This window comes from Falco peregrinus, chromosome 1 (genome assembly GCF_023634155.1).
Source record: "Falco peregrinus isolate bFalPer1 chromosome 1, bFalPer1.pri, whole genome shotgun sequence".
NCBI lineage: Eukaryota > Metazoa > Chordata > Aves > Falconiformes > Falconidae > Falco > Falco peregrinus.
Window position 1 is genome coordinate 104587559 of NC_073721.1, and position 23778 is coordinate 104611336.

Here is a 23778-nt window from a genome sequence, read left to right on the forward strand (position 1 = left end):
CTGGATGGGATGTATCTAAGGGAACTGACCGGTGTTACTTCAGGGCCACTTTGTTACCTTTGCGAAGTCATGGTTGACCTAAGCAGATTCAAAAAAGTCTGGGAAAACTGAAATTTTAGGCCATCTTCCAAGAAGGCGAGAAGGAGGAGCAGGGGAGGACAGGCCAGTCATCCTCACCTCAGTCCTGCGGAGCTCACAGAGCGTGTTCCTCTAGAAGCCATATCAATCCACGTGAAGGACCAGGAGGTGACTGGAAACAACCAGCATGGATTATCAGAAGTGAACTGTGCCTGACCCAGCCTGGTTGTCTGCTGTGATAAAAAGACTGTCTTTGTGGCCAAGGAGAGGGAGAGGAAAGCTGCTCGCCTTGACCTTAGTGAAGTCTTCAGCGCAGTCTTTTGTAGCATCTTAATAGCCAAAGTGCTGAAGCATAGTGTGGAGAAGTGCCCCGGGCATAAGATGTGTTTGGAAAATGAGATACAGAGAGTTTTGTTCACTAACAGATAGTCAAAACTTGTGTGTACAGAAGTGAACAAGCAGTCAGCATTTGCACAGTTCACCCTTGTGTGTCCCACCCTGAAACATAATGCACGCATACACAAATCTTGAGGGACAGGAGGAAAACACTAATTTTATTTACTTTAGTTAGGTCTTATTTTATTTACTATTTGTTTTCTTTCATGTTAGTGTTCAGGGATACTTGAGTATTTTGCTTCTTTTTGCTATATTTTGTAAGTATAAACAAGAAGTGTTTATTTTTACTGTTGGATAAATCTTGACATGATTTTGCACTGTTTTATGGACTTTTAGTTAACTTCAGAACGATTATGCTGGAGCAATGCAAGCATCTTGGGGAGCTAGTTGTGGAGGGCTGTTCCCTTGCAGTGGAACAGGCTGGGGCTGCCTGGCCAGGGGACAGCTCTGCGGGGTCCCTGTAGGCAGCAGGTGAACATGAGCAGCAGTGTGCCCTGGCAGCGATGGAGGACAATAGATTCCAAATCCAGTTTGGGACCGCCAGTGCAGGAGAGGTTTCAACAAACTGGTGAGTCCAGAAGAGGCTGTGAAGATGGTCAGGAGCAGCTGGGGGAAGGGGGCTTGTCCCCCTTGGAGAAGAGACAGCCCTGGGCCACCTAACAGCAGCCGTCCCCTGCCTGTACTGGGAAGGTGAGAGGCAACGGGAATGAGCTGAAATGAGAAGTTCAGACTGGATATAAGGAACAAGTTTTTCCCCATGATGATACCCGAGTGGGAAACAGAGTCATTATGGGTTCTCCAACCTGGGAGGTTTTGAAGACCTGATAAAGCCCTGAGCAGCCTGGCCTGACCTCTCCTCCAGCCATGCTTTGAGTTGGGGCTTGACCTAGAGACCTCCTGAGCTCCCTTCCTACAGCAGTTATCCCATGAAGTCTGTAGGGATAGCAACACTAACCAACAGATCCATGGACAAGGGAACAGCCTGTCTGTTGGCCCAAAGAAACATCTTCTTCAAGATTATTAATGCACATCTTACTAACAGGTAAAAACCTGAAAGGATTATTATACGGTAAGAGCCACATTCGGCGTGATGGATGGCAGTTGCATGGGAACTTTGTTATCTGCTTGCCACAGCGCAGCGGACAGTGACATTTGTGCAGTCATGCATTGCCCACAAACTTTGTTACCTGCTTGCCAGGATGAAGTGGACAGTGACATTTGTGCAGTCATGCATTGCCCATCTGGCAGACAGTAACCACAATATTATCTGTACTTGCTGGAGAATCATTTGGGAAATTGATAGGATTGATTGGAAACATCCATTAGGTCGTTGTACCTATAAAGCTCATCACAGTTTCTGCAGGCAGTGATGGATTATGTCAGCTCTTAAATTTACTATCCTATAGCACTCAAGAAAATCAGAAAGGGGGAAGAAAAACTAGTGTTTGGGATCAGCCTGATTTAGCATCTTAAAAAGAAATTCTGCCTGTTTGTGTTACTTGATTAAGTGGAAGCTGAAATAGTTTCAGTGTGTTTTTGAAGGTCATTATTGATTCATGAAGATTCATTACTGCTCTGGTAATTATGAACATAAGGCCTAGGCACAAACACATTTTCCAAATGCCAGGACTTGCACAGATATATTAATATCGTGCTGTGTCTGTTTGCTGGATTTGGGGAGAATTCTGTCTTCGTGATGTGCACGAGGTTCCTCCTGGAGCAACCAAGTGAGGTCAGAGGGGCTGTGTCACCTCGTAAGGAAGGAGGGAGATGCTTAGGTCACCTCTGTCCCTCCAGCAGACTGGAAGGGGACATGTGGCAGTGCAACCCTCTTGACATTGCACTTGTTTAGCAGGAATATTTTTTCCCTTGACATTTTGAACTTTCAGCAGGAAAGGCAGAGATTTGTGTCCCGAGTATCTTATATAAATGGACCTGAAGTAATCCCCTAGCAGCCTCCCCCCATCCCTATCTCCATAAAGTAGGTCACTGAATAGTGTGAATGAAGACTCAAATGTTGAATACTTGCCCTTAAAAAGCCCTGTCATCCATAAAACCAACCTTGGGCAAATGTTACTGAAAGACAGGATGGCTCTTCTGTGCGCATGTGCACATCATGGGGGATGTTAAAACAGCAACAAAAAACCCCCAACCCAGTAAAATACGCTTATGGTAAGCAAAAAAGAGGGGTGGATCAGGAGAGTGTGTTTTCCTTTGTAAGCAAGCTTTTTCTTTTTATATTGTATTCAAAGCAGGAAGAGTAAGGTTTTAGGTGATGGATGGCCTGCTCTGTTCAGTATGGGTTCTTATGCTATCTTTATCCCCCTAAAATCAGTGTCAATGCAGTAAGAGATGTAACATCTGTCACTTCTGGCTTATTCTCTCTTCATTTTCCCCCTGGAGGTAGCATTGTGCACTGAAGTGAGCTGTTATTTCGGGGAGGGGGGGTGGGTATTTTACTTTAACCTCTGGTTGCACTGTTCTGAATTGCTTTTCGAAGGGCTGGATGGAGGAGTTGACTGACACCCTTGGGCTGCAGGTGGTGGTCACCCCCTCTTTTCCTAAGGGAGTCCTTTTAACTGTTTCACTCCCACCCAGTGTAGGCACAAATACATGTCCTACATGGAAAGTACGTCAACCAAATTCTTCATCTCTAGGTGAACCTGAAGATGCGCTGAGCGTGTACCACCCCTGGTACCTTGGGGTAGGTACATCCCGGAGGGGGACATGGACTTTGCGCATGAACACAGGGCAGGCTGGTGGGCTCCAGGTCTCCTGTTCCACCTTGGAGGCTAGCCATGTTGACAGATAGATTCAGTTTTACGTAAGTGCTACCAGAGACAGGCAAAGAAATTCTCGAGGAACTGGTATATATGAAGCTGTGTATCCTCCCTGCAGTATAAGAGTGTTTCCCTGTTGAGCTAATAAGCTATCTATTAAATAATCAATTATTTAAACATCCAGGCTGATGTGTAAGGACATGTGGCCTTGATCTGTTTGTGAAGTATGTGTCCTCTGGTCATCTTATTCCTCCTCTGACGATACATAAAAGAGACATTTGTTTTTGTTCTGAATGTTTATTAAAATCACGGTACTACCTCTTTTTTGCATAGTGAAAAAATGTTTTTTGTGAAATAATTAGTGGCCTGATTAAGATATTTGTAAACCTTACGCACTGTCCAGAGTGATCGTTCACGGGCAACCCTAAGACACACCAGAAAATAGACAGAGGTTTCATTATTACAGTAAATTGATTATTTTTCTAAGCCATTATCTTAGGAGTTTATCTTTGAAAGGAATAGGTGAACAGAAGGGACAGATAAATGCTGGATTTTGTTAAAAAGCTTTTCTTTTATAGTTCTATTTTAGTACTTAATGTGCAGAGATTTTTCTTTTTAATTCGATCCCTGGGAGCTGCCGTCCCTTCCCATCACACAGTGCAGCATGGCTGGCCAGGCTGCTCGGCTGCCGGCTTGTGCAGGGAGGAGGGTGAGGACAGACCATCTCCTGCTCTGCAGCCCCTTCTCTCCTCAGCACCTGGTCCCCCCTGGAAATCCGACTTCTCTGGGAGGTGTTCATTCACCGCAGATGGACTTCAGCTGGGGTTCCGGGAGCAGACACCCTCTTTAGCAGCCACGTATTGCGGAGTCTCTTTATTCTTCTCTGGAGGGCTGTGAAGCTGGCTCATCATCTCGCGTTGCATATGGCTCATGGAGCTCCTCAGCATGAGTCCTGCGAGATCACTGAAAGCTAATTTGGCTAATTTGCTGCGGGCTGTGTATGTTCTGCGTTTAAAATGTTTCTCTTCAGAGTCTGACTGCAGATAAGGTGGTGTTTTAAGGTATTAGAAGTAGTTGAGCTATGAGTACTGATTCTGGAATTATTTTAATGCCTAAGTAGATGTCTTGTCCAAGCCCCCACCGTGAAATCCATGGTTGATGGTCATGTCTTCACTTGCAATTAGAGGTGGCTTGTGCCCAAGAAAACATGGGCTGTGGTGCTTTTTCTCCCCTCCTTTGCGGATGGGCAGGACAGCACACAGGCAACCAGAGCAATGAGAAGAGAAAGCGACCATGAAATCAAGACGTAATTTCCTTACAGGTCGCTCGATTTACCTTCCACATGAGTAACCAGGTAGATCCTCTTTCGTGGTGATGAAAGACCACGGAAAAGTTAAAGTAAATTCTCTTGACTTCAGCTGCTTTTCCAATCTTTTGCCTGGATCAGCCAGTCTCCCCCAGGGCCCTTCTTTTCTCACCTCTGGAGACCCTTTTAGTATATGCTCCCCAGTATACCCCAACACTTCTAAAATAAATGCATTTTAAGGGCACGCTGAGCAGTTCTAGTCTCTGTTTACAGAGATGTCTAGAGAACATGGATAATTGTCACTTGTGGCCCTTCAAAGGCTAAGTGATCTTGCTCAAATACGTTTTGTCTAGCAGCTTGCCTTCCTACACCACAGCTCAGTCTGCTCTGTCTTAGCAAAACCCTCCGTCACATAAGGAGTATGAATCGTGAACAGGGACCGAAATGCCTGTCTCGGGCAGAGGATGATTAATACTAGAGATTCAGACCTTCAAATTCATAAATATTGGAGAAGGAGGATAGGCAAATAACTTCACCTTTATCTCCTAGCCAGTACAGTGTGGATTCTTCAACATTCCTTACCCAGGCTGGTTTTAAATTACTTGAGCAACGTGACTTCCAACACTTCTTTTGGGAGATTATCTCTGAGTAATCTCCGGTACAGATTATTTCTTGATATGCAGCTCAAACACTCCTTTGCTCTGCTTGATCCTATAATTACTAGTTATTGCCATTAGTCCATTTTAAGCAGCCTGATCACAGTAGCCCACAACTCCTCCCAGCCCACAACCTCCCCATCACTGCTTAGACTGGTAGTCATTGCTTTAGGGCTAGGGCTTTCTTCTCTGTCTGTTTAAGGCTCCCAAGGAAATACAGAAGTGACAGTAGCCCCTGCCTCACCTCTGCTGTCTGTAACCCCCAGTAGAAAGCTCAGGGGTCGTGCTGCCTCCCCCAAGCCTACCATGGGGTCACCACTTCTAGGGGCTCCTTGTCCTTCTCACACTGGTCGTCTTAGAATGATCGAATCATAGAACAGTTTGAGTTGGAGTGGACCTTTAAAGGCCATCTACTGCAGCCCTCCTGCAGTGAGCAGGGACATCTTCAAGTAGATTAGGTTGCTCAGAGCCCTTTCTGCCCCTTTGAATGATTTCTCTGTAAGCAGATACTTGCCACTGCCATTGCGTCTTTGATAATTAAGCAAGCAAGGGGAGGTTTAAAATAGGGACAGTAACCTGACCCATCAGGACTTCAAAGATCTAGAGCAGACTAGAACTAGGTTGTGTCTACCCAGAATACACAGTGAATAAACACGTTAGGCATTTTGGATTTTTCTTTGAATTAGCTACTTTGGTCCTGTCCCCATTCTGCTATAGAAACAGTGACTATTCTGCATCAAGGATCCTATGGAATCGCAGTAGAACCACCACAGGAGATCAGATGGAAGGGTCTAGTCTGGTTTCCTGTCTCTGGTAACAGCCAGACATGTCTGCTTAGGGAGAAGTTTAACAAAATAAAGAATAGGATAAGAATACAATGATACCTTCTGCCATCTGACCTTCTGGTGAGTCAGCGACTTTGGGAGGCAAAGGTTGTCTCAGATCATTTTATTTGGGAGCCAGGAGTGGACATATATCAACAGTAGCCCTCTTATGCATGTGCCACTGGCAATTTCAAAGGATAATAGTATGTGGTTTTAAAGTAGATGCTACTAGTAACACTAGTAGTGTTACTAATGCTTTTGTTTTGCAGGTGATAACCCTCTACTTTTGGAAACAGATTTAACTGCTAAGAGTATTAACTTATTTTTTAAGCCACTTGCTGCATGAATAAGGTAATGTTTGTTGTTTCAAATACAGGATTTAGCTAATTTATTATTCTGCACAAGCAGGAACAGAACTGACCTTTATCTGCAGCAGGCTCTGTAGCTGGTGCTGCAGGAGACATGCTGATGCACCAGGGAGGAGGGCTGAGCCCCTCGAGGCTCTTCTTTGTGCCACAGCAGCACCTGTCGGGAGAGGGAGCCTGGCACAGCTGAGGGCACCCTGCTCACCTGCTTGGCACTTTGGATTGCTTGGCTAGCACCCCCCTCGGCTCACACCACTGTCAGCACCTTTGCTAGCACACCCTTGTTCATGCACCTTTGCTCTTGCACCTTTGCTCACACCCTTTAGCATGTGCCCCCTTGTTCACCTGCCTTGGCTCATTCATCTTGGCTTGTGCACCCTTGCTCCAGCATCTTTGCTTCTAGCGACAAGTGATAGTATGAGAGGAAACAGCCTCAAATTGTTCCAGGGGATGTTTAGGTTGGATCTTAGGAAATATTTCTTCACTGCAAGGGTGGTCAAGCACTGGAACAGGCTGCCCAGGGAGGTGGTGGAAGCACCATCCCTGAAGGTATTTAAAAGACGTGTGGGTGTGGGGCTTAGGGGCTTAGGGACATGGTTTAGTGGTGGACTTGGAAATGATAGGTTTAGGGTTAGACTCAATGATCTTTTCCAACCTGAATTATCCTATGAATCTATGTTTCTGCACCCTTGCTTGGGCAGACTTGCTGGGCCCTCCTCCACAGCAGGCTCAGCCACCTGGTCCCTGGTCCTGGGGCTTCCCTACATCATGGGTTGTAGCAAAGCAAGAAAAACTTCAAATTATTATTTTCTCCTCAGTTCTCTAGCTTTCCCCCTCTCCCCACCTGACACGCCTTCTCCTCCCATTTTCCTGATTTCTTTGAGGGCATTGCACTGATTTGAGTTTCTTTTGCAGCTTTTCTTAGCTTTATTGCTTATGAAAACAAGTCATACATGATCAGGCTGCCAGTGCCTGTCAGTTGCTGTGTCGCAATCCCACACACCCCCTGATATTTTTTGACCCTGTAGCTAATTTAAGCCAAATTTGACAGCAGAATAGACATCTCAGAGATAATTAAGTACCTGTGAGTCTGTGAAAATAAATAGATGGGTATAAAAAAGGAAAGCCTACCAAAACCCTTCCCTGAGCAAGGATTCAGTGCTGTCCTTCTTCCTAATTAGACAGTAGAGAATCAGCATCTGAGCTAAGGGGGACCTGTAGCCCTAACGGCTGTGATGGGGGCAGAGAAATAGTTTGTGGGAGCTCACTGTCTTGGGCACTGTCAGTCAAATGTGATCTATGAAAATTGCAGCCAGGTGGCATTTATGACATTGCCCATGAAATGATTTGCTTTAATAGATGGCCTTGTCCCTCCTCTCTCCTTCTCTGTTTCCAGAAACAAGAACATTAATTCATATAGTAAACCATAATAATATTTTGGCTCACTTATAATGTGACAGATACTGGTTGTGTTGCAAAATGCCACAGGAGAAGATGAGTCAGAGTATTTTAAGGTATCTTTCCATCTGGGATACTGATACAGCCTATCTTATCAGCCTGCCTGCAGACCTCAGAGTCCATGGTCCTTATCTTGGCAGCGTGCAATTTTTGCAGTACCGTTATCTTTATTTTTTCAGAAAGAAAACTGAGTTAAAGAGAGGGTAAATTACTTGCTCACAGTTGCTCAGGACCTTTTTGGCATGCATCTTCTCCTCCGCCCCCACCGCTGATGCATGTCCTATGCCATTCACTCTTCTTCCTCTCAAATGCCTCTAGAAACTACATGTGACTATAAGCAGGGTGTATTCTTTCCTGGTTTCTTCCTGACGTGATTCATACTTTGCTCTGAGTGTACAGATTTCTGAATTTCCCCTGCCTCTCGGTCTGAGATGCTGTTTCTTGCAGCTGGCAGGCTCCCACATCTGGAGCTCAGGGCTGGTGCCTTCCTGCATCCCCATGGTGCTGTGTGGGAAACAAGTCTTCATCAACCCCCAGTTGCACTTGGACATCTCTGCCCCCCTTCCTCTCTAGGTCCACCTCATGGGACACACTAAATTTGCCTGATTACTCCTCCTGTGACAAACTTAGTGAAGGAGAACGGGCATGTTGTGGGGAACAGCTCCTCAGTTTATTGTGTCCCATCCTTGTTTCAAGTGCAGGGCTGGGTCAGGTTCTGCACGTGAAGTTGGCTTTGCTGCCTCCTCTTTCATTTTTTGTCTCTTTTCGTCATGCCTTGCCTTCACAGGCAGCATCTGCACAGGACCCCTTGCTGTGCTGAAGACAAGTTTTGCTTCTGGCTCAGTGCTTCAGATGAGAAGTTACAGCCCTTGCCCCAGCCAGAAAGTGGATGATTTCTGAGGTGAAGACAGGGTGTGATTTTGTAGTCCAGACCTGTTGCTCTGATGGCAGTGTGAAACCAGCAGCCAGCAGAGCCTGTCCAGAAATAGGTCTACACAGAGAGACACCAAAGGGAAAACTCAAGTCCTGGACCCATCTGCACCATGGGGTTGCAGGCACAACTGTAGATTTCACTGTAGGCTGGTACATAGCAGATGGCAGGCCTTTTCCCTCTTGATAACAGGTATTTTGTCTTGAGAGCTTTGTCCCCATGGTCTTGGCCTCACGGTTCTCACGGTCAGTGAATCCTTGAGATGGGAAGAGGTTGCACTGCCCCAGGACAGCTGGAGGTGCCAGAGGGGCAGGGAGAGGGGAGCTACCAAGGAACCTGCAGCATCCACACCAACTGGGACATGCTTTGATCAAAGGGCATTCACAGCAGGGAGCAGATCTACTGCCCAGGGGGAAACAGGCAAAGTAAATATTTTTTTCACTGATCCAGACAGGGCTGCATATTATTTGCACTAAGTAGAGAAGCCACAAGCCAGGTGAGCTGGAAAAAGTGTTCAGAAGGCAGGCACTGCACAGTGTGCTTTCAAACCTTTCTCTTTAAACTGTATTTTCCTTCCTGGAACAATACCTTTTCCTCAGTTTGGTCTGTGTTTCCATAGAGCATTGCTTTAGGAAGTGGTTGTTCGGTATATATATTTGATGTGCTTGCTTTCAGTGAAGAAGGTGGAGGAGTGCCACCACCAGCACCTGGCTGATGCAGGTCCAGAACAAGTACGGTGTACTTCACGGCAAACGTGTGGGGTGTAGGGAGAGGGAAGAGCACAGGCTTGTGGAGAAGTGCAGTCAGAATATCTCAGAGAACAACAGAGCGGTGCTCATCTGCTCCTTCCGTCTCGTCCCTTGCTGCCTTCAGCACCCTTTTCCCTCTGTATTTTTTCTCTGAGCTCTGGTGGAGCGATCACAGGGCTGCTCTCATGCCTTTGTACCACCCTCCTTTCGCTGGGGTGGGTCACGTGTCCTGCAGCCCTTCCTCACCAGGGGCTTTTGGGCATCTTCGTGGGGGAGTTTTCCTCTGGTCTCCTTCCAAGCAATCCAGATCTCCTGGGCACTAGGCTGTGCTCAGGACTTGCTATGGCATAAGTTAAAAATAAGAATGTTTCACTAATACTGGGAATGTTTTATTAAGCAGGTTTTCTCTTTTTTCTTGTTTCTTTTTTTCTCCACCCCACCCTCTTTTTTTTTTTAAATATAAAATAATTTTTCCTTTACTTTCCTGTAGAGAAAGTTATTTCCACTTTTGCGTGTCCCATCAGATTCAGAAGGAGCTATTAAAGCCTTCAAAACAGCTGACAGGTATTTTGGGACCTATGAAAGCCCCTGATTTAAACCCTGATTCCTAGCAGGCTTGTCAGGTCTGTAGACACGAGCTAGATCCCAGGGGAAAACTGGAACTGTTTCTCACCAGTACAAGTCTGTTCTTTCTGTCTCTGGGGGCCTGAAAAATAGCCTTTGATTATTTTTTCCTGCGGACAGGAGTTATGGCACAGGCTGTATTTTGTCGGTGCTGGCATTCAGACAAAATAGTTGAGGGCAGGACAGCGTGGAGAGGTAACGCTCCTTGGAGGGACTGTTTTAAAACAGAAAGCATCTCTACATGATTCAGAACAGAAGACCCATAAGGCAGCTGAGTTTTCAGAAGGCATGGAAGGAAGGAGAGAGCAGGCAGTGTTTAAATCAGGCTTTTCCATACCTTCACCCACCGCACAGCAGCCCGTGCCCTCCTACGCAAGGGTCCACAGTGCTGAAGGCACCATGTGTGGAGATCACAGGCAGCTTCAGAAACGGTGCTTTTATCTGTGTTGTGCTAGGAGGGGAGTAAGAAATTGGCTATAAACCCAATATAGGTGTGATGAGGTGGGAATGATAATTGACATGGCAAAGCCATTCTTGTCAGTCTGGCGGAGCTTGCAGTGCTTTGTAATTATCCAGTGCTGTCATCTAAGGACTGAGGTAGAGGGGTTGCCTCTGATGGGACTGATGGTGGAAGCTCACTGGGATGCCCATCATGCAAACACCGATGCCTTTGCCAGGGCACCATGCCATTTCTGTCCTGATCAAACACCTTGCACAGCAGCGTCTCTTCCGTGGTGAGTGAGCTCTTCTCCTCACTGCCAAGGACTGGTGATTCAGAGCTGTGGCAGATAATTAGAAGAGGCACTGGGGGCAATTAGAAAGTCTCACTCTTGCAAGACTGTAGAGAGGAGGAGGGATGGGTCCTTGGGCATCGTCAGCTACTCCTGCTCCAAGGGGCTGTCTAACTGCAGCTGGAAACAGTTGTTCACATATCCCTTCTGGATTTGTTAATGCAAATCTCTATGAAAAAAATACCACTTTGATAACCTCCTGTGATAGAAAGACACCAACTGCATTTTGGTTTCAGGTCTTGAATTCTGAGCTGATTTCTGAATTGGCGTGATTCTTCCTCATTGTGTGGCCATTACGAGCTGGATAAAATCAGCAGCCAGTCTGCTATTAAAAAAAAAAAAAAAAAAGTTTTTAGTGCCAAACACCCATAAAGAGGAAAGCTGTAACTTGCAGTGATAAAGTGCGGGCTGCAACCAGTGGTCTGAATGCAGTGATGTACACTGGTACGGTGTGTTGGTGTGTCAGGGACACACAGGGAGGCAACTAAGTGTTGTAGTTGGGGCTGTTAAAACTTATTTTAATCGCTTCAAGCAGCTGAGGACCTGGTCTCCTAAGTACAGTAGCATTGCACGGTCATCCCTGGCAGTGCTCAAGTGCTAGATGGGGCTCAGAGCAACCTGGTCTAGTGGAAGGTGTCCCTGCTCATGGCAGGGGGGTGGGAACTAGGTGATCTTCAAGGTCCCTTCCAACTCAAACCATTCTCTGATTCTGTGATTCCAATATTTGTAGTCAATATGCATTGCTGTCTGTGTATAAATTACTTCTTGATATACAATTAGAACTGTAACAAGCAAGAAAGCCACCTGATGTCTATAATGCTAACTGTTGAATCATCTCTTTTTCTCCTTTGAAGTCCCTCCCAATTTGACTGTCCCTCAAGAAAAGTCACCGCTGGTCACCCGGGAAGGGGACACGATCGAGCTGCAGTGCCAGGTGACAGGGAAGCCCAAGCCCATCATTCTCTGGTCCCGAGCAGACAAGGAGGTCGCAATGCCAGATGGGGGAATGCAGACAGAGAGCTACGATGGGATCCTGAGGATAGTGAACGTGTCCAGGGAGATGACGGGAACCTACAGGTGCCAGACCAGCCAGTACAATGGGTTTAATGTGAAACCCAGAGAAGCTTTGGTACAGCTCATTGTACAGTGTAAGTAGACCATTATTTTCTTTCCGTGTGGTTTTGCTGAGAAAAAGAAGTTATTTCTCCCCTAAATACACAGCAGCAAGAGTTTTACGTTTGTTACATTTTTGGTGCTGTGTTGTTTTGCTCTGTAGTTCCTCAAGTCTATGATTTTAATGTGAATATGGAAGTAAAAATTACATAGGAGTCCCATTTATATATTTTTTTTTAAAAAAAGTGTGAGACAATCATTGTTTCCCAATGCACAGCTTCAAATTTCTTGACAAAGGAACAGGTGCAGGAGACAGGCGGGCATATTTCTATAAATGCAGATCTGATACTGATCTCATTTGTTGATACTGTGTAAAATGACAAAAAAACCCGAGAGAAAGCTGTTCGATCTTAGCTGATCTGCATGCAGATCTGCATAGCCTGCTCTGTCTCTGCAAACCAGCAGCACCAGGAGTGGGAAGGAAAACATAAGGGGAAATCAATTATTTTGGAACGGTCAGTGTTTATTATTGGAAAATAAAAAGTCTGGTTTGATACGGTTTATGGGGAATAATGAGCCATTCTTTGTTGCTGTGTATGATAAAGATGTTCACTAAGTGACTTTCATGTGTCTGTTGTATTGTTGGTACTTACTTTCACTTTTTAATAAACTGACTTGTGCAGCCCTCATTTATTCCAGTTTCAGATGCCCAAATACTATGGCAGATTTGCTTTCTAACAGCATTCTGTGCTCAGCACAACTGACCTCTTTTGGGGCCTCCAGGGATGAGATTCTGCAATATACATAGTTATTACTAATAATCAACTGATTTGTTTTTTCTGAGGTCTGTTGTATAACAAATTATTTATGCACTTGATTACATGTTGTGGTATCTGCAGTGCTTTCATCAGAGCTATTTACTGATGTGCTGGTACAGATTTTTATCAAAGCGTGCTCCTGTCCCAGCCAGCAGTCACGTGGATTAATGACACCAAGAGCCTCCTGAGAGAGAGCAGGCAAGCTGGAGCCTTCGCGCTTGGGTTTCTCCTGGTGGTGGGTTTGACTGCATTAGGACGGTTTTCTAAAGATTAGGACCGTATCTAGACTGGGAGCAGAGATGTCTCTGGCTCCCTCTCTAGAGATTGCAGAAAATTACTTGGATCTGAGATCATCCTCTGGAGAGGTCAGTCTTTCCCTACAGAGCATAAAAGGACCACGGGGGGATTAGTCTCTTCCTGATGCACTTTCAAAGCAGATGGATTTTAGTAGGGAAGACTGGCTCCTGTACAAATGGGCTGGACGAGCCTGCACAAGCTGCCTTAATTAAGAGCTGTGGGAGCACTGGGGAGCCTGTGCTGACACAAGAATTTTTACTCATGTCATTGGTACTAGGATCATGGTTATTCTGATGGTGGCTTTTGTGGGTATCATCACTTGGACTACTCCTGATGACACACAGTTTCTCTTAAGATCTCCTATAACAAGCCATCATCATTATAGGTGTTTAATTTTAGCTGCGCAGAAAAGGTGATTTGCAGAAGGTAAATGTCATGAGAAGGTCGAATATGAAAGACATAGAAGGGCAGAATATAGGATACATGCAAGAAGCCCCAAGTCTGTTGGGCAAAATGGACATGTCACCAGGGCACAGGTAATTGTCAGGGCTGATAGAGCTGGTGGAACTGTGTCCTGGGCCCTCACAGCTTGAACGGTGTGAGAGGAGAGGGGTGGGTGCTGGGGAAAATGCAGAGAGCAGCAACAAAAAAACATTGTGGGGGTTTTCAGTTGCTGCAGTTTATCGGGTGTGTGCACAGAGGCTGGATGTGGTATATTTTGGCTGCCATGGTTTTGCTGGAACGTGTCTTTGCCATCTATTGCAAGTATTTAAAATGCAAGAAAAGATTACTCAATATCATTGTATATTAAAGAAAATCAAGGTTGTGAAAACTTGCAGTGATGCTTCCCAGCCTGTTGCTCTTGGGACATTGTCGGACATCTTGGGAGGACAGCAGCAGCATGGCTGGTAGAAATGGTTGACTAAGACTAGTTCCTCTGAGAGCAACAGTGATGAGTGAGAAAGGTGACAAGGTGCAAGATTTTTGGGTAGCCTGGACACAAGAGTGGCCTGTGTGGTGACTGCAGGCCTTGATGATCTTGAATGGCAGAGAGGAAACGTGAATAATAAACTCAGTAAGTGCTGATTTGCAGAATCCCCTGTCAACAAGTATCACTCTGCAAACAGTGGAGCAATGGTCCTCATGAATAGGAACGTGGCTTCTTTCCCCTTTTCTATCACTGATTTGTTGTGAGAAGTAGAAAAGATTTTATTTTCTGTCCACTTGGATCCTCCATCTTAGCCATTTAGCTTATATTCTCTTTTTTGATCAGTGTACATCATCTTTTCCATATGTCTGTGCAGAATCCAGCATGGTTATAACATCCTGGTGTGGCTTGGTTGTGATGATGTGTGGAGGATGGACACATGCATGATTGACGTGTGGATGCTGGAGGCTTCTTCAAGTCATTCAGTGCATGTACAAGTACACATGTGGAGGGTATTCCTGGTAAAGCAAGAGGCTCAGCGGGAAAGCTCTGGAGGTAAATCCACTCCAGTAACTGCAAACAAACAGCAAACCCACAAAATAATGGCTGAGGCAAGCTGGTCGTCCCAACCCCTGTGTCAAGAATTTCTCATCTCAGTTCCTGGGAGCTTTATGAGCTCAGAGGAGCCCTGTTTCGTGTGGTTTTAGGTAATAAAATAAAACCCCATTTTCAGCCTTTTATGGTTTTCTTGGGTTTGGGGTTTTTTTAATCCTCAGAAGCTCAGTTCACTGGGGGATACTGGAAGAACAAGTACTCAGAAGCACTCTTGACATGGCTCTGTATAACAGCTGTGATATGTCCTACATTTTGCCATTTTGCACTGGAAGAATTTATTTCAAGTCTTTCACATCATAGAAACTCTTCTATTTACCCAGTGAGCTCTGCATTGTTTATCCTGGTCTCTGTTTCAAAGTTTTTAAGCAGATGCTGTTATTTTCTTCAGCAGGGAGGTAATCATGCGTTTCGTGTTAGAGAAGGGGATGGGTTGAGCCTGGGTCTTGGGGAATGCTTCGCAGGATGTGGATGAGGACTTCCCACCAGCTGCACTTCTTCAGGACCTGAGCCAGTCCTCAGTGGACCCAGCGGGATGACTCCTGCTGAATTCCAAAGGCTGGTGGATGCATTGCTTGGATTGCTATTATTTTACAATATTTTGTTTGCGGAAAAAAAACCAAACCCACCCTCTGTTTCTATGTATTTTTAGAGCTGCATTATCTGCAGCATTTCACATATTCTGAAAGAGATTAGAAGCAGCTGGAAAACAGTTATAATAAGCAGAAGTGTAACAGGTACTTACAGGAGATTTTTCTTTAATCTGTTCTTGTTTAAATTTCTACTCACTTTATTCCGACCCTAGCAAGTGACAATTTGGAGATGACTGGACAAAGCAGATATTATGCAATGCTTTGATTATTTTTCTTGTGGGAGGAAAGTATGTGTGTTCACAGCAACTTCAGTATCATTTCCATAACTAGCATAGCATTCATTCAGTTGTCATAAAAATCTGTTCTTTTCAGTAATTTTGTAATATTTATTTTAAATGCTTCTATCAGCTATAAGCAGGGAAAGATACTTAATGAAACATTTATATAACAACTCATTGATTTAACTCTGTATATGGTGTGTGGTATATCACCAGGTATGTTCGTGGACATTGGTAGGTGGGTTCTCTGGGGTGCCGGAAGAGTTTCTGCTTGTGAGAGTAGTACTTTCTGTCTCACCAAAGTGGTGTGTTACTCTGTTTTGCTCCACAGAGCAAATCTTTCAGTGGAACTACTGCTCTAGGTCATACCTGCTGGCTCAAACTGAGGAAAAATTAAAGATAAATTCAAATATAAAGGTTTTTTTTTTTTAATATGGCCCACTCTCAGTTCATCTGATGATTTTTAACAGAGTTTTTCTTTCCCTCTGCCATCGCTTTAACCCCATGCTCAGTGATGTGAGGATCCCAGGCTGTGAATTCTCTAGGAAAGTGGCTGGTTTCTGTGCTTTGTCACAGTTTGGCCTCAAGTTGTGGTTTAAGATATTTGATTTTACCTGTGTACCATCACATTCTGAAAACTGTAATAGGAAAATGAAAATGTGTGATGGGAAACCAAAGGCAGTTTGTAAAAGAAAACTCATCTCTCCTAGCCGTGGTCTGTTGGCCAAGACATGGTCAGTGTGCTTTTCAGTACACTTTGAGCCATGCAAACCTTGTAATGTCCTGAAGTGATTGCTCAACAGTAGAATACAGCAAAGAAAATCCTTGTTTTGAGGTCTAATTGAATAGGTCTTAGGAATTTAACTGAAATTTTATCCATCTGAATGTTAGGTATCTGTGCTCCCTGTGTGGCTATGTAGAGCGAAGCATCAATAGAAAGCAGCAGAGCCTGTCAGAAGGAAAGTGTCTGGGATGTTTTCCTTTGTCCCAGTTCCCTACCTGTAAAATAGAGACAACAGTTCCTACCCTAGAGGTTTTGGAGATGAGATTCTGAGGATGCTGCAGTAATGAAAGACATGCAATATCTGATTTGATCAATACACCTCATATCCTTTGCTTATTGCTGTTATTATCCTGAAGTGTTTTCTCTTAGGTGTGTTGGCACTCGTCACAAGCTATGAGCTTTATGGACTTTGATCTTTATTGTTTGGCAGATTTTGTGAGCGCTGCTAGCTTTTCTCTGAGAGATTAATTAGGATCATGGAAATACAGCACCAACAGCAACAAGAGCCAAACATTTCGGTGGGACTTGTCGCTGTTGTTACTGTGGTGTCCAGCTCCTGTGGGAGATTGGAGAAGACCTCCGGGTGAAGAACAAGAGTAAAAGGCCACTCAGTTCATTTGTTGCTCTTCTTTTCCTTTCCCTGCAGAATGAAAGAAGGAGAAAACTAGTTGTGATGCTAGGGACAGAGCTGAGGGAGGTCTGTCATCGTAGGTGACATCAGCATCAGCCTGGTCTGTGAAGTCCTGCTGGTGCCAGCAGAGATAGCATTTGGAGAGCAGAGATCTTCCCAGGACTCATGGCTGTTATCTTGGGGTCTCAGCCCTGGAGAGGAGCAGGCTGCACCAAACAGCCTGGTTTGCTATGCAGCCAGCTCCCCTTTGCAGGGACTTTCTGCCTGATTTTTACCCAAGACCAGGCTCTTTTGAATGTGCTCTCATCTATAGTACGGTCAACATGTGAGCCCTTCAGAGAATGGCATTTATCCTGTATCCTCCTTACAGATTTTGGGGAGCTTTTTGCATGGGGAAGGCCATTTTCTGGGTCCAGGGGGATCCCTTCAGCAGGTTTAAATGACAGGAGCAGTCTACTGGGAAGGCTGGGCTAACCGTGCAAAACCAGCCTTGCAAAGCAGCAGTGTCAGCGTTTAACTAGTTCGTCTCCCAAGTGTGGTTTGCTGCATGCCTGCGAGTGGGAAGGGGATGCTGAGTAGGGCAGAGGAGGCACCTATGTGACTGTCAGAGACCTGTGCTGGCTCACGGTGACTCAAAGCGCTTGTGCAACGGTGCTGTTGATATTGTTGGTTTGGTGCCGCAATCCACACTGCTCATTTCCTCCAAAACTGGTGCTCAAAGATCAAAGGTGCTGGTCCAGATGGAGCCCCAGCTCCTTCTGAAGCTTGTGCCTGCCCTTGGGGGCCCATCAGAAGCCCTACTGGCCATGAACCCTCCTGCCGTGAGCCCAGGAAGGTCTCTAGGATGTGGCTTCCTTGCTCCAAGTTGAGAGGGTGGCATCTGAAAAGGAAGGACGGTCCCAGACATGCTCCTAAAGGTGGCTTGTCCCAATTCAGTTCCAGAAGGGCACTGAGACAGAAAGTGGAAAGTGGGAATTACGTGCCATGACAGTGCTCAGAGCCCAGCACCCGCTTGGAGTGCTGGCAAATTTGGCTAAATAAAAGTTAAAAAAATCTAATAAATAAACACCTGCTGTTGGCAGACAGAATTCAATCCAGTAATAATTTAAATGCACCAGTTTTATTGCTGGAAGAGAATGCTCGGGAAATAAAAATGCCGTCAGGTACAATATAATCAAATGTTTACATCGTGTACCTTATCAAGTGATGATAGCAGGAAGGACAGAATCATTTTTCACAGTGGACATTGCTGCGTGTTGGGCTTGCGTTTTATATGCTCCAGTTTTACTTTGGTGCTACATAAAATATTGTTTATAATATAAAGTGTTTTCCAAATGCATTGGTCTCCAAGTACTTGTAAAGCCTCTTAAAACATCAAAGATATTTCATGGTAACCTGGTTGGCAGAGCAGTTGGCCGCATTGTGGTGCTCTGAATTTTCCTTTCAGTTTGAGTCCCAGTTTATGTATGTCATTCCTATTCGGTAATAAATTCTAAACAACTAATGAAATCACACTGAAGGGGAACGTTCTTCAGGGATTATATTTGAAATGGAACAGAGCTAATTAGTAAGAAATATGAGGCTGAATTACAATCTCAGGTGTATCATTGCAAATCTGGAGTGTATCAGTGGGGCATAAATTAGTTGTTCGGGTTTTACATTGGCAGGAGAGTTCAGAACTGGGTCCACTTTGCTTTAAATGACGACGTTATTTGCAGCTGAGGATGGTAAAAAATAATCTTTTATGCTTTAGACAGGCAATTTGGCAGCTCAGAAAAATTGCTGTATCTATCCTGTGACTGTCTAAATATGTGCCTGATGAAATATTTATATGTAAATATTGTATAAATAATGAAAATAATGAAATAAAAGGTAGTTGCAGAAGACAGGAATGAAGAGTTCTCCGTCCAAAGTAGAACTAGAATTAATGAGCTTAAAACTCATGGAGATTTAGGAAAGTAATTATGAGAAACTTTGTAACAGGTGGGGTGGTTAATCCCTGCAGTAATGTGCGAGGAGATTTACAGATGCCGGTCCGTGGATGGGGATTTTTTTGAAGCTCGGTGGACAAAACCCTTCAAGGAGTGGGGGTGGGGACCAGGATCGCTGCTCTAGTTTGGAGATGGTCACAGTGACTTTCAGCTCCGGACAAATGTGTCCTTTAATTCCCATGGCCGTGACAACAGCTCATTCCTTGGGAAGAATTTTGCACTCCCCGTTTTTCATTCATACTGCTGGGCAGAGCTGGGCGAGTTAAAGTTACTGTTTTGTGAGTGGGGATCAGCAGTGAGAGTAAAACTCCCAGAGAGTGAAACCTTCTAGATTTTCAAATCTGCTTATAAGATTTTAACTACGAGAATTCATTAAAGAGGGAATCTCCATAGGTGAGAAGAGTAATTGAAGGGGGAAAATGTCTTTATTTTCAAATAATCATTGAAATCTGTTTTTAGGAGGGTTGAAATGATAAAGGAAATCAGTATTTACATTTTACATCCATATGATTTACAACACAGTTACAGTTTTTTCTCTTTTTTTATGATTGAAGATTTGAGTGGAAGAAGCTGGTGAGTATTCAGGACAAGTGTTGCATAACCCGACACATTCCCAGACAGTTTGGCTTATTACTTTATGAACACCTTCCTCCTCTATAGGTAGGATTTGGGTTTGATTTTGGCTCTTTGTGGTGGGAGAGAGGGCAGGCTAAAAGAGGGTTAGAACTGGGCCATGCTGTTTTTATATGTGTGCCATTTTTCATGTCTTTTTGGAGTATGGGAATTAATAAATGATCTTAACTGCAAAACTTCAAAATAGATGTTGCTCCCAGCTGCCTTCATCATTTTGGTTTGCTTTCTGAAGTTGCTTTCTCCATCCTGGTGTGTTGTGTCAGAGGAACCCCAAATCCCTGGGGTGCAAGTTTTTCCCAGGGTTGCTGCCATGTGGCACGGGTACATGCTGCCTGCCTGACCCTAAAGATTCAGCCAGCCCTATGGTTGATATATATTTGGCCACTCCAGGTATTGATATCACCACCCTTGTGTTTAACCAATGGGTTGTTCCCAGCTCCTTAGTTCTTAGAGTAGAAATTTTCCAGAAAACTCTTTTAGTGCTTTTATGTTTTAAAACAATGGTCAAAATCTCTTCTACAAAACCCTCAGTGAAAGCTGATAGAGAAATATTTCAGTGTAGTGCATGAGCAATTACGGTTTTCTGTGTAATTTATCTGAACAGAGCAAGGGATGAAAAATTTATGGAAATAATTGATGGCTTGATCAGCAAAGCAAAATTCTGTGAGCTTTTTCACATTTAGCAAGGTCAAAGGCAATGTGTGTCAAGTGACCTGGAGAGGTAATGAATATGCAAACACTGGCAACATGGAAAATTGTAAATGAAATGAGATAATTTGAGGTTTTTTTTCTTATTTAATGTTAAAACTCTAGTCATTGCGAGATCCTCCTGAGATGTTTCTTTTTCTTGCTAGAAATTCCAAAAGACAGCATAGCAGCAAGTACCCCAGAACCTGAAGCATAAACACAGATGTTATTAGAAAAAAATGAATTATTCATGGCGGTTTATTTTTGACAATTAGTCGTGTAGAAGATAGTCTTACACTACAGAGCAGTTCACAGCAGGGTCTGAGGGCAAGACCAAAGACAGTCTTCTAGACAAAAAGGTTTTTGTTTTTTTAAGAAGTGAGAACTAGAGGAGGAATGGGAGTAGAGGTAAATGTTTGCATCTCTGTATTTTAAATATGAAGAATTAGAATAGGGTGTCTTTGAATGCTCTGCTTCTCCTGGAGATGGCATCAAGGATCTGAGTAAGTCAAACCAATAATCTTGGGAGAACACCACGTTTTAATACGTCAGTATTTCTTTCAGGTTTGTTCACAGAACTTTGCTCTCTCCTACCCATGGTAGCTTTTTGCTGACGCTGGCATATCGGTGCTTCCAGCTGTTTCAAGTTAGCTCCAGGAAGCTAGGCTATCCCCTTGAAACTCAAGATACAGAGGATCAGACTGAAGCAAAGAGCATCTGTGCTCTGTTAAAAATCTTCGGTGCACATAAACAACAGGTTGAAATGTGGTGGAGTTTGGGTTTGTTCCATGATGCAAGGAGAAAACTGCCCCCCCCTGCCCAGAGCACATGGATGCTCTGATCCTGAATGCCACCAAGCTGGACAAGAAGCCTCCAGTACCAATGTAACCCTCTGAAAGTCAGGAAGGTCTTGTACGTGCATCTCTCCCCTGTTGTACAGCGAGTGAGACCAGCACCTTCCCACGATGTTTCACTCTGCTTCTTCCCAACACGGGTTTTAGGTTGCGATAAATAGCCTTTGGTTGATGCCTTTTCTGATAGTTTTATGACTAATGCAGGCGGGTGGAAAGGTTTTGGAAACTTGTGGGGAATTGGATGGAGGCAGCACCACAGAAGCTGTGGAGGAGCGTGTCTGCAAACACTGCTAAATAAGCTCCCTGGCCTTTTGCAGATTTGGTATCCCTGAAGGTCTGGGACACCAAGGGACTTCTGTCTGACTCATGCTTAGGGCTTTTTGGGGGTTAGGATGAGGAGTTTCCAGGGTCACAGTGATGCCCCCTCCCACTTCAAGTGCTGCAGAGCTGCAACAGCTTGTGCTGATCTCGGTTGTATGACACTAATGTCATGATTTCTAGGAGGTTACACTGGCGTGGGAGCCTTCTTCCTAATCTGTAGCAATGAGGGGAGGGGAGGTACTGGGGAGATATGGTGTTAGTCCCTTCACTTGCCAACAGGCAACTCCTCGTCCTGACGGTGCTGTTCTTGTAGAGGGACCTTGTCAGAGGTAACCAGGAAAAGCTGGTAGGACCCATGTTCATTAGCATGTCAGCTTGCACAGCTGCAAGATATGTGGCAGCTCCTGGCAGAAACCAGAAAAACCTGGTTGTTTCCTGGAAGGGGTTTCATGGGCTTTTGAGAGTGGATGGGGATGTCTGCATGGACAGTGGCATGTCCATGGAGCTTTATTTCCTACATATGGTATCTTCAAGAGCAAAGGTTTTCTTCTGGTTTTCTATTGTATGTTAAGCCATGTTTGATTTTATAGGAACTGTGCTGTGATATGATAGCAGGGCCTGTAGTGACAGGGGCAAGGGGGAACGGCTTTAAGCTGAAAGAGGGGAGATGTAGATGAGATATGAGGAAGAAATTGTTCCCCGTGAGGGCGGCGAGGCGCTGGCCCAGGCTGCCCAGAGCAGCTGTGGGTGCCCCATCCCTGGCAGTGCCCAAGGCCAGGCTGGATGGGGCTGGGAGCAGCCTGGGCTGGGGGCGGGGGGGGGGGGGGTCCCTGCCCATGGCAGGGGGGTGGGACTGGGTGGTCTTTAAGGTCCCTTTCAAACCATTCTGGGATTCTATAAAAGACAGACCAGCTTTGCAATTAATAACTAGTTAAGAGATAGCAATCAGAGGGCAAATGTACACAGTGAGACTCTTTACTGGGGCTTGTGATGTTCAGTTAAATCTCCGGAAATTATTGTGAGAAGGTAAATAGCAGGATAAGAGGGAATGAAGGTAAACAGCAGAATAAGAAGGAATATCCCAGTTAGGGAAAACAAAGAAACAAACAAACCAAAACAAACCAAAAAAACGCACAAAGGTCAGCAAACATCACAGAGGAGCTCCAGCAGCTCTGCTGGAGAGGGCTGACAGTGGCTCTGGAGCTCCGAAAGCGGTGGCTGGGGAGGGTGTTCTGAGGTGCTGTGGCCACGGCCAGCCTGAGCAGGGAAATGCCCTTCTTGTAGGACAAGAACTGAGAGTAGCGAGGTCAACAACCAACCAACTCATGGAAGGATGAATTGGAATGATTAAGTTGGCCATTTGTCTATTTTTTTGCCATTGGCCATTTTAACTGAAGAAGGTGCTAAGTAAATACATTTCTTTTTTGTTGTCTTATATTACTTAGGAGACTTATTCCCATAATTACAAAAACAGGCATTTTAATGAAAACTATGGTTGTGAAGTGAAGCATTAAAACTTTTAAGATTATTTGGATTGGCATAGGCGCATAACTAATCCTGTCTGTGAATGCTGCTGTGTTACATCATGTACTTGGTTACATGCTTATTTATTTCGCTCTATAAATCACTGTCTTCCCGTTTAACTTGCAAATGCTGAACTTTGTGGCTATAAGCACCTCATAAAATAGAGTCTTTTAAGGCAGCATTCATATTTAAAGAAAGGTTGCCAGTTTCTCTGCACTCCCTCATGGCAGATTTTATTTATTTTTGTAAAAAATTCTTTATCTATTTTTATCTGCTTACTTATATTCTTTATTTATTTATTAACTTTATTTTTTTATATTATTGTAATTTTTATTTATTATTCAGGCATATTGTCCACTGCTGTTAGCATGAAGTTTTGCAGATGATTTTACTTGTAGGCAAAAAAATGGTGTCAGCAGGCACATTCCTTTTACTCAGCAGCAGGAATGGAATTAGACCTTGATTGTGCTGGTACATAATCAGGTTTTTCTAATGGAGCTAGTCCAGAGGACGCTGGGCTCATTACAGCCATCGCTGCGATGCTGTGAAAGCTAGGAGGATCTTCTGTCGCTGCAGAGAAGCGATCCTTTTTTTGTAGAACCTCATTCTTTGGGTCACTCCCATCAGACTGGAAAAAATCGTGTTGGCCATGTTGCATGAGATCCTCTCGTACTCTTCTCCTCCCAGCAGGGAAATCACGTTATGAGTTAAATCACTGAAGGCAATAGGAGTCTTGCCAGCAGCATCAGCAGAGGA

The 23778-nt window shown here is 44.6% G+C and overlaps 1 protein-coding gene across 1 annotated transcript in view; it reads left to right on the forward strand.

Annotated features, from left to right (window-relative positions):
- Positions 1-23778, forward strand: part of MDGA2 (MAM domain containing glycosylphosphatidylinositol anchor 2) — a gene marked incomplete at its 5' end in the record, with an annotated part of 252942 nt that overhangs the window by 109878 nt on the left and 119286 nt on the right. The window contains one exon of the mRNA XM_027795564.2: positions 11813-12106. Coding sequence (XP_027651365.2) covers positions 11813-12106 — 294 coding nt within the window. The remainder of the gene's footprint in view (positions 1-11812; positions 12107-23778) is intronic.